This window comes from Aphidius gifuensis, linkage group LG1 (genome assembly GCF_014905175.1).
Source record: "Aphidius gifuensis isolate YNYX2018 linkage group LG1, ASM1490517v1, whole genome shotgun sequence".
Classification (NCBI taxonomy): domain Eukaryota; kingdom Metazoa; phylum Arthropoda; class Insecta; order Hymenoptera; family Braconidae; genus Aphidius; species Aphidius gifuensis.
In genome coordinates, this window is record NC_057788.1 from 25,849,340 (window position 1) to 25,860,989 (window position 11,650).

General features: G+C 25.1%; 1 protein-coding gene and 1 long non-coding RNA gene across 2 annotated transcripts in view; one reads left to right on the plus strand and one right to left on the minus strand.

Moving 5' to 3' along the window:
• Positions 1 to 37: 37 nt before the first annotated feature.
• LOC122857780 (outer mitochondrial transmembrane helix translocase-like) lies at positions 38 to 2,004 on the minus strand. Its single transcript, XM_044160153.1, is given in 7 exon segments — positions 38 to 341; positions 413 to 588; positions 660 to 856; positions 921 to 977; positions 980 to 1,047; positions 1,106 to 1,362; positions 1,451 to 2,004. Coding segments are annotated over 7 exon segments (1,074 nt in total). The 5' UTR covers positions 1,598 to 2,004; the 3' UTR covers positions 38 to 169.
• Positions 2,005 to 2,110: 106 nt separating this feature from the next.
• LOC122857785 overlaps positions 2,111 to 11,650 on the plus strand; it is a 28,528-nt gene continuing 18,988 nt past the window's right edge. The window contains exons 1-3 of the long non-coding RNA XR_006374262.1: positions 2,111 to 2,333; positions 3,220 to 3,347; positions 3,430 to 4,499. This is a non-coding gene — a long non-coding RNA (uncharacterized LOC122857785). The remainder of the gene's footprint in view (positions 2,334 to 3,219; positions 3,348 to 3,429; positions 4,500 to 11,650) is intronic.

The following is an 11,650-nucleotide window of genomic DNA, read 5'->3' on the forward strand; positions in this document are numbered from 1 at the left end:
CACGATTTAATTTTTCTAAAAAAAAAAAAATTGCTGCTGGACTTTGTTTATATATTTTCTTTATATAAAAAAAAAAAGATAAATCAAATCAAAATTAAGTATAACAAATTGATTCTACTTGCGAGATTTTCAACCCTATTATGAAATTAATTTGTATTAAAAAAAAGCATTAATCTAAATCATCTTTGGTTTCATCTCCACTAAAAAATGCATGTTTATTTGTGCTGGTTTGAACTTTTGAGATTTTCATTTTTTTCAAAGCAGATAAAAGATCATCATGAGTTATTGGACGAAGTGCATCATGAAATTCGTCGCTAACTTCATTTCTATTTGGTGAAACACTAAAAATAAAAAATATAAAAATAAATTATTGATATAATTATTTAATTATATTTTTTTATATTATTTTTACCATGGATGTTCTCTTGAATAATCTCTAACACGATAGAGTGATGCTGTTCTGCATAATTCATGAAGATCTGATCCAGAAAAACCATCAGTTAATTTTGATAATTGTTTAACATCTACATCTGCTGTTGGTTCTTTTTCCAATATTAAACCAAGTACTTGTGTTCTTTGATCTTCATTCTAGAATAAATTTAATAAATATATTAATTTATTTTATATATTATATAAATTAAAAAGTAATATGTACTTACTGGTAGACCAATTCTAAATGTAGCAGGCATACGTCTAAGAATAGCACGATCTAAATCTTGTGGTCTATTTGTTGCACCCATTATAATAACAGTACATCCTGGATCAGTTATTAAACCATCCCATAATGACATAAATTGAGCTTTCATCATAGCTGTTGCTTCATGATCATTTGATGTTCTTGCTCGTAAAAATGAATCTATAAAAAAACATATATTTATTTAAATATAATCATAATTTAAAAAACAAGTATTTATATTTACCAATTTCATCAATGAATATAATACAAGGCTGTAATTTAACAGCAGCATGTACCCAGAAATACTGACATCTAAATTTATAAAACAAGTACCACTTTCTTTAGCAGTTGTTTTTGATCCTTGGTCCATAGTACACCTTTATAGAAAAAACAAACAATCATTAATATTATTAATTAATTTATTTGTATTATTTAATATTTACTTTTGGTGCTTGTGTCAGCATTGAATCTTCAAATAATTCTTTTCTTCTTATTGGCAAAATAACAGTTTCTTTTAATTCTTGTACAACATTATCAAGTCCAGCAATATTGTCCCATGTAACTGGTATGTCTTTTGGATCAATCAAATGACTTGCAATCATCATTTCATAATCAGTTAATTCTGATTCATTTATTGACAATGAAATATTGTTTCCATTTTTTACTTTCCTTAATTGTCTATTGGCCTGTTGATTAAAATACCAAAACAAATAGGTTAGATTTCACAATAAAATATAAGAAATTAAATTGTCGACACAATTTTAAATAACATACCTTTTCTCTTGCTGCTTTTTTTGCTTTTGACATTGGATCAATTTGATTCATAATATATTTCATTGAATAAAATCCAACAAATGATACTAAAACCATTTTAGCAATCATACCAAATAATTCTGGTCTTGAAATATTTGAATCCATCATGACAATATAATTATTATATTTTTTATTCTTCTTTAATTAAAAATAATATGTCTTTATATTTTAAGACAAAATGACACGTTGATGTTTTTTTTTTATTTTGTCCAAAAAAAAATTCACTCAAGTTTTTATGATGATTGATAAATTAAAACGTGTCAAAAATTGATAAAAATTTGCGCTCACTAAAGTTTACAATTGTTATCTCATAACATGAATATTTTATAATTATTGCTAATTATGAATAATACAATTTTTATTTATTATAAATTGTCACTCAATGATAAATGTCCTTGTAATTATTGTCATTGTTTTAAAATAATTTTATTAAGATGCTTCTGATGCAATAATACACATTAATTAACACCAAAATCACCAAAAAATCCGTACCTGGAGCTCCAGGTAAACGCCATGTGTTTATTATAAATTATAATTATAATTAATCGACAAATTAGTCGGTAATTTTTCAGCTAGGTGGCGTGGCGGCCATTTTTCTGAAATCCAAAATGGCCGCGCCTTTGTTAGAGTGAAAATGTGTGTCGTGACTTTATTGACTTATTTTAGCAATAATAATTGTTAAATAATTATAAATTGTTGTTAAATCGATTAATTAAATTTTTCTGAACTGATTGTGATATAAATTATTACAGACTTTTGTGAATTTACGCCAAAATTAATAGACATGTCAATGACGTTGGAGCTGACAAAAGTAGCTATTTATTTGTTAAATAATGGACAAATGGTATGTAAATTTCATGTTATTTCATTATTATTAATTATTTAGTGCATAAACAAACATAATTGCGTAATTTTTGTCAATAATTAAGCATTAAGAAAAAATAATTATTTGAGGTTAGGTTCTCATTTTTAGACAAAAGTTAAAGTCTTTTATTTTGCAATAATAAATGTTAAACAATTATAAATAGTTATTAAATTAAGTAAATAAATTTTTCTAAACACATTGTGATATAAATTATTGCTAACTTTTGTGAATTTTGTCTAAAATTAATAGACATGTCAATGGTGTTGGAGCTGACAAAGGCAAATCTTAAATCGTTAAAAAATAAATAATCGTTAAATAATAAATGAATAAATAGTATGTAAATATCGTGTTTTTTCATAGTTATTAATTATTTAATGCATAAACAAACAAATTACGTAATTTTGTTCAATAATTATGCAAAAAAAAAAATTAATTATTCGAAGTTCGACTGTCATTTTTTACAAAGACAAAGAGATTATTGATTTATTTATAACTTAACATTGTTGTAGCATCCTTGCTGTATAATAATGGTTTTTTTATTAACAACAATCATAAAATGAAATTATGAAATATGTCCATATCAATTTTCCATTGATTGAGGGCTTTGTCGGTTTTTATTGTCAGTGTCTAATATTTATTTATTTACTTTGAGATTAAATTTTTTACTGTTTGTTCGTTTATTTATTATTTATTTATCTACTATTTATACATTTACTATTTATTCATTTAATTTTTATTTGTTTATTTATTTATCATAAATTTAGTAACATCACTTTTATTTACTTTTTTTTTTGTTGTAAATAATTACTCCAGTTTGAAAAAAATTTATACAATAATGTTTATTTAATATTTTCAATATTTACAGATACCAAAAAATGTAGCTGAAACGTCTAATGTGTCAATGTAATTCATCAAACACAATAATTAAAACTGGGACTAAAAAGTAATGACTAAATTGGTTTGTCATTCGAGTTGAAATAATTTTTGAGTGCAGTAAGTTGATTTATTTTATTTTTAAAAATTAAAATACAGTTTTATACTTACCGAATAACAATTTATTAATTTATTGTTACAGTTACATCAAATTAATCTATGGCAAAAACATCAGTATTGTCAATGTATGTGTAGTATCAGATTTACATAATGAAAAAAAAGAATATAAAAAAAGAGGAACTGCTTTATTTAATGCTAATTTACAGCAAGCAAATAATTATGGTGTCATAAGGTACGTCGTCGGTTTTAGCTTGTGTTACCAAGTGTTTTAAAAATGAATCAAACTATTTATAAACTATTTGACAATTTAACAATCATCAAGTACCAGTGCACTTGAACCAGTAACAAAATGAAAAAAAGAAAAAACCAAACATCGAGACCATCTACATGATATAATGCTTCAACAATGATGAATCCCATGATAATGAAAAAACATTATGAATTACAACTTCAATTAGATTTACAAATCATTGAGTGTAAATGAACACTTGAAAAGCACGATATGGTGCTTGTGTTACTTATTTTAGTGCTCTTTTAAATGTACACTTATTCTTGTTATTGGTGAACATTTACTTGTTTCTGTTGAACTTTATCAATGTAACAATTGACATAATTACATACTGACATAATCACATTTTCTTTGATAAGCCGCTGTGTTGGTCACAGTTGAACCACATACTGGCCTGTAGAGTTTAAAGAACGAAATGCCTCTACTGAAAAAAATGTTAAAGTTTTAACATATCAACAGCTGGCTCGAGATCCTCTCTCTTTTCAACGTGATAAATCGTTTTCAAATAAGAATAATAATAATAATCTGTTTTAAAAATACAACAATATTAAAAAGTGAATTATCAAGCTAATTTAATATACAAATTAGTTGATATAAAAAAAGAAAACTCAATTAATTTATAAACTATATAAATTTTTCTGTGGTGTAAAAGTAGTGATAATAGTAGTAGTGAAAGTAATCATTGTGTTGTGTAAGTACGTGTAGTGCTTGTGTTGTGTGTGATCATTGAGTCCGTAGTGCGGATCAAATAAAATCATCATGAACCCTCTACATGGCATTGCTGATTAGAGAGAATCATCGGGAACTACTACATGACTACTTGGAGGATTACCAACATGGAAAGATGAACATCCGCTAAAAAGGTAGGATTTTATTTGATTAATAATTGTATTGATATAATTACATTTATGATGAACTCCGTGATACTACGTAATATATTCTTTAGGTCATTCTGCCTTTTTTTTTATTTACTTTGCTCTATGTATTATGTGATAATTTAATTTCTATGATATTAATTAGATGATGCGTATCGTTATCGTTATCATGTAGCTATTTTTTTTTGAAAAATTTGAATACAATTTTGATAAAAAAAAGTTTTAAAATCTAAAATTTGAATAAACAATAATTTTTTCATAACTGGGAGGTTAATCTTGCGCTCTTTTTCCATTGTCTATTCACAACAAAGTTATTTATTTTCCTATTTCTTTTTCCTATGTTTTTTCAGTAGCAAATTATTCTGAAGATGTAAATTTACAACAACGAGCGAATATTTTATCAAGACAAAAATAAAAATATATTTTTTTCTAATTTATTTCAAGGGAATAATTTTTTGAAAAAAAAAAAAAAATTATTGATCTTCAATTTAATATCAATAAATCAAATGGCATTTAATTTGAATTATTTTAATTTATTAAAACAATATTTGCATTCTTAATGCTAACACCAACTGGTAGACAATTTGCTACAAAATATGTTGATTCACTTAATTTTAAAGTATACAGTTAAATTATTTTTTTTAAATTATGTTCATAGACAATTTTGTTTTTATTTTTTTTTATTTTATCATTAGATAATTATTATTAAATATCCATGACTTTGGTAATACAAATCATGTCAGCTCAACTGATAACATTTATATAACAATTTATTTAATTTTTATCTTTTTTTTACCAACTCTTTATTACTAATTCTTTTCGTAAATTAATTTGTGTACTTAAAATTATACTTTTTATTTTCTCAACAAACTGCTAAGTATTTAATTAATAACAATCAAATTCTAACATATTAACATTACATACTAAATTACTCTGAAAAACAAGATTTTACAACTAAATGTCTCTTAAAAAAAATAAAAGTAAAAAAATGTACATATTTAAATAGTTTACATTTTTCAATGAATTTCAATAAAAAAAAATATTATACATATTTTATACTCAATTTATTTGATTTTCTTGGTGTTGATTGTAAATTCAATCTCATATTACTAACATCTTCATATTTTACACTTTCTTCAACTGTTAATTTTTTCTTTTGTACATTATTCAAAATTAAATTTTTAAAAAATTCTTTTATCTGGTGTTTGATGTGAATTAACATATGATATTGAATCATCAAGTTGGACTTCTGGTGTACAAATATTTCTGATGATAATAAACTTTTTGTTGGTATTATTCTTTCTTTGTTTTTCAATAAATAATTTCATTTTACTTTTAGCTGCATCAGGTTTTTTTTACGGTAACGCTAATGGCACCGAATACGGGGGAATTTACGGAGACATTTATACAGGTTACAGAAAAATTTACGGTGAACATAGCCACCATTGTGTGTGTAGGACCAGTAGGACTGATTACATTGTGTGTGGAACCCGTAAATGTCCCCGTATTTTCCGTAAATTTCCCCGTATCGGTGCCAATAACGATTTCGTTTTTTTGAACAATATTTGTCTTGTATCAAAAAAGATGTACAAATTGTTGCAACACCAGGTATTTTATTGATTAATTGGATGAATAGTTTTCTTGGATTCTTTAATATTTCCAGCTTTAGTATTGTTAACTTGTTTGGCAAATACTAATGTCTTATCATAGTCAAATGGTGATATATCTAACAACATTAATATTTTTGAGTTACTGAGGTATATTATTGAGATATAAATCAGCACGTGTTGTATCGGTCATACGTATTTCGAGTTTTTTCTGTTTCGGATCAAGTAAATCAACCATCTGCTCATTGTATATTTCTATAAAAGAAGCTTCTATTTCATATTTTCAACCAAGGAACTTAAATTCTTCTATTTTTTTAAATATATAAGGAACTGCTCTTGGTATTATACCTTGATGATCTGGATTAAATTTACCTTCCATCGTGTATGTTTTACCAGATCCAGTTTTTCCATAATTGAACAAGCATACGTTATAGCCTTCAAGTGATGATTGTATAAGCATTGATAAAGCATTAAATACATCAGCTTGTGTTGCTGTTTGTGGGAACACTTTATCGAATTTAAATTTTTGACAGTCAGATCCATCAGCTTCACCAATTTTTTTTGTAAATTCATCGATACAGTTTATTGAACATGGTATTTTTCTTTGATCTCCAACTATTTTTGGACGTACTCTACAAAACATCCGGATATTACCTTTTAATTCATGCAAATCACCAGCATTTTTTGATGTTGGTGCTGCTGATGCTGTTGTTGTTGTGACTGTTGAAGAATTTGTTGTTGATGCTATTCGTCCATTAGCTGATCAAGAACGCGATAATGGTTGTATTGTTGATTTATTTTCAGTAAAGCTTGGTGCTCTTATTGCCACAGGATTGTTGCAAGCACAATTATTGTCTGTGTTACAATTAGATTTTTTGTTTTACTCCGATTTTTCTACGAAATTTTATTCAACAATATGCGGAGAAAATTGGAGTAACAGGGAGTCAATCGGAGAAATATCGGAGAAAAATAAAAAAAAAATCGGAGAAATTATTTAACACGGAGCTTTCTTTGTTTTTCAATAAATAATTTCATTTTACTTTTAGCTGCATCAGATTTTTTTTAACAATATTTGTCCTGTATTAAAAAAGGTGTCCAAATTGTTGCATCACCAGTTATTTTATTGATTAATTGATTACATAGTTTTCTTGGATTCTTTAATATTTCCAGCTTTAGTATTGTTAACTTGTTTGGCAAATAATCATAATTCGTAAAAATATCATCATGCGATTTATAATTTTTGAAGCATTAAAATTTGTTTACTTTCTTAAATTAACTTGAGTGTGTAAATCATCAACAACAAGTTTTATCAATCAATTCAAATCATCGATAAATTCAGTAATCTTGACTCGAGGCAATAATTCATTGTCATATAATTTAGCAACATATTAGCAACAGATAGCAACATTTAGCAACAGATTATAAAATTGTTTATATGTATTATGATTATTTTACCGCGGAGAAATTTTTTACGAATTTTCTCCGAATCAACTTGGGTGAAGAAACGTTCGGAAATATTTCTCCGCGATAAAAATTCATCGTAAATTAAAAAAATCTCCGAAAAAAAAATCCTTACCAAGAAAAGATATAAAAAAAAAAAGTATCTATATGAAGATATCAAGAGGGATGAATAACATATATTATACAGGGGTGATAATGATGATGATGAAAAAAAAAAAGAAATATCCGATATTGTTTGAGTATATACTGAGTGTATCGTATAAAATAGTGCAAGAATATCAAGTAGAATTTCGGTAACCTCATGAGAGTATAAGAAAATATCCCTCTAAACACGTAGCATCAAATTGACACTTGGGAAAACATGCAGCCCTCACAATATGAATTAGCATCGAAATCAGATTTTGTTATTTTGAATTATTCGATATGCGATACACAGTGTATATTATAGATACTATCGAAAATTATATTTACATGTAATTTAATATAATGAAACACATTATAATAATTAATAATACAAGGTGCTATATATTACGTACAATATATAAATTTTACCTTTGTCCTTGGTGTTGTATTCCCTGAGGATGACGAGAGAAATATTCCAAACGAAAATTCTCAGATAATCTGTATGAAATATATTTTCATAAATACGTGTTTATTATCAGGAGAATCAAACTAAAATTCATTATCTTAAAATTCGTTGAAATTTGTGATTAATATTTATTCGTAGGAATTTTTTTTATCACTCATTAAATTCTTGATAATATTTTTTTTTTTTTTTTTTACTCTGTCGAATTTTTATTCAATATAAAATTCTTGGTATATAATATTAAATTTTTATTTATCTTGTTACTTATTTTAAAATATGCTGGAAAATTTATCACTAAATTCTTCAGGTCACTAGTCTTATTCAAGTATTTTTTATTTATTATTAATACGATTTTCTGATAACGAGAAAAATCATTCAATAATTTATTAGTAAAAGTAATGGTGTGGATTTGTTTAACTCGAGAAAAATATAAATTACCCCTGTATATTTTATTTATTTAAAGTATTTTTATAATTGAAGAGCATTATGATTTATGGTATAAATTTGAAGCTTCGTAAAAATTGATTGAAAAATCATACGACTTAATTCGTTAACGTTAAGAATTTTTACGCGATTTTTTTCTTTTTTTTTACAGTAAATATTTATCAGTTTTTTATTTTTATTTTATCATTAGATATATATTTTTTTTTCGTTTCATATTTTGAGAAAATAAAAACTTTAAAAATGTTGAGAAAAAATAAAAAAAAAATTCAAGAATATAAAATGAATTTTCATATTAAAAGCTCATCATTTAAATGAGATTTTCAATGACAAAGAATTTATATCACAGTTTATGTGTCCTCCAACTTTTTATAGTATATTTTACCATCTCAGGTGGGTGAAAGAGGGTAGAGAATAGATAAAGAGTAAGTTAGGAGAATAGAAAAAGAAGGATCAGTGAAAAAGAAAAAACAAAAAAAAATTTGAGGATATAAATTTTATGATAAAAAACATTGGAAATGGAGAAGCGATCTGGTCATGACAGTTTTTCTTTTTATATATAATATAAAATATACATATATATTTTTTTTTTTCATTTGTTATTTTACTTTGTCTTTGTAAATCTTGAAGGATCGATTTTGAAAACAAATTTCTAAAAAAAATATTCAGTGTAAATATACTTTTGAAGTATATTTGAAAGTAAATTTTTTTTTTTTTAAATTTTTAAGTGATTATTTTTAAACTCTTAGCACGCAGCTTTGGAATTTTTTTTCTTTTTTTTTTTCGTATAATGTTTCTCTTAGTTTCTGTAATTTTCATCTTACCCTCGATCATGACCCCAGCGACCCTTCAAGATCTAACACCTTATACTCTTTTTGCTATTCCATCCAACAACCGACCTTTATATTTTTTTTTTTTATGAAAAAAAAATAGATACATATCTAAAAAAAAAAAAATCAGAAGCCAGTCCCAACAAATACATCTTCATTATTAAACACTTCCCTTTCAAAAAAAACCCTTTGTTTTAAATAAAAAAAAAAAAAAATACATAGGTATATATAAAATACGACTTAGAAAATATCTGATGATAAATAGCTGCGACATTTTTCGTTTTAATAGCCACAAAAAAATTGATAAATAGTTTCTTATCAAAATTAAAAAAATTAATAATAAATAAAATATATTAAAATTAAAAATATATTTTATTAAAAATTTATAGATAATAAAAGTAATTTACAATAATAAAGTCTTCTTTTAACAAATAAATAAATAATTTAAATTTTTTACATATTTGAATATAACATTTAAAGAAATATTCATGATTTAATGTTGAATATATTTCGTCAAGTTTTGTATAAGTTATCATCAAAGTAGATATAGTAGTTACTCGTGAATTTTGCCTCGTTGGATTAATAGTTGTTACGAGTGTTATTCATAGATACATAATGCTCTGTGAGAACATCTTGAATGTTTCACCAAGGCTTTCAAGGATATTTCTCAAGTATCTTGAAATTTACTGTTGTAACCATCAACTTGTCTCTTCTCTTGTACATAAATCCGATTGACATTGCTATATACCATTATTTTTTTACATCGTATTCATATACAAATTAAAAATGAAAATAAATTAAATATAATTATTTAAAACTTCATACATGATGTAGTTAAAAAAAAAAATGAGCATTTTTATTCTCACAAAAAAACATAAGCTAATTAATTAAAATAAACTTCAAATTAAAATGACAATAACAAATTAAAATATTAATTATATTAAATATTTTAAAATAATTATTTTGAATTAGTGGTTTGAATATAGACGAGATGTGACCTTGTTAGTATGTTAGTAAAGGACTAATTAACTATGCTCTAATCTAATAACGATGAAAATTATACGAACAGTAGTAAAATAAATAAATATATATACATAGAATTTGTAGAGAAAGATTTTGTATGAGGGTGAAAAGAGAGAGAGAGAAAGAGCTTGATAAAAAGAAGATGTAAGCATGGTCTTATCCATACCAGAAAATTAAATGCGTTGAGTTAAGTCAAGAAAGACCAAAGGTGGTTCATTCTCAAAGGTTGATGATGCTATCCAGACACCACCACCCTTTAACTTTTCATCCCTTATTCTTCTTTCTCTTATTCTCCACAAGTTGATTATGTAAATAAATATATCTATATATATACTTGTGTATACATATATTTATTTATCTATGTATGTATTAGATTTTATATCTTTTGTACATATATACATTCTCATGCTTTGTGTCTGCCCATCATGGTTAAAGCATTCATTCCTCTTACTTCAACAAATGTTATAGTTTATAATATGTAACATGTACACCACCAAGCTCACTTAACGGTCGAACGAATACCAAAAGCCCCTTGGGCGATTTCGTCGCTTGTAACATGGGGGATGATTTCGACATTAAATGCTAGAAAATTTGGCAACCAACCATATCCTTATATCTGCACTGCGGATATATATTTTCATTATAAAAACCTTATTGAACAATAATTTTTTGATAATTTTATATTATCAATATATTATTTATTAAATTAAAAAATAATACAATTAAATTGAGATATATAAAAGATTTAATCGTATTAATTTGAAATAATAAATCAAAATACGCGTGCAATAAATTATTGTAAAATATTTGTATCTTAATTATAATGTCTCAGGTTGATTGTGAATGAGGTAGAGGCTGTGTTGTGAGAGAATGTAGATAGAGGGTACAAGATAAAATAGAGGGTGAACAAGCTAGCAATATAATATATTATATAGAGCCTAAATATCGTGGACATTGTGTACAACAGTGTGGTCGTAACTTGGCAGGGCATTAATAGTCTCGGATGACATAATTAACTCGTGACTGTTGAATTTAAGATATTAACATGAGCTTTTTGGTTAATCATTTTTTTTTACTTGATTTATTTTATCATTTTTGATATTGAATTTTAATTTTTAACAATTTTTATTGAATAAAATTATAAATACCAAAGTTTTTTATTTATAAATAATTTATTTTTTAATAATTTTT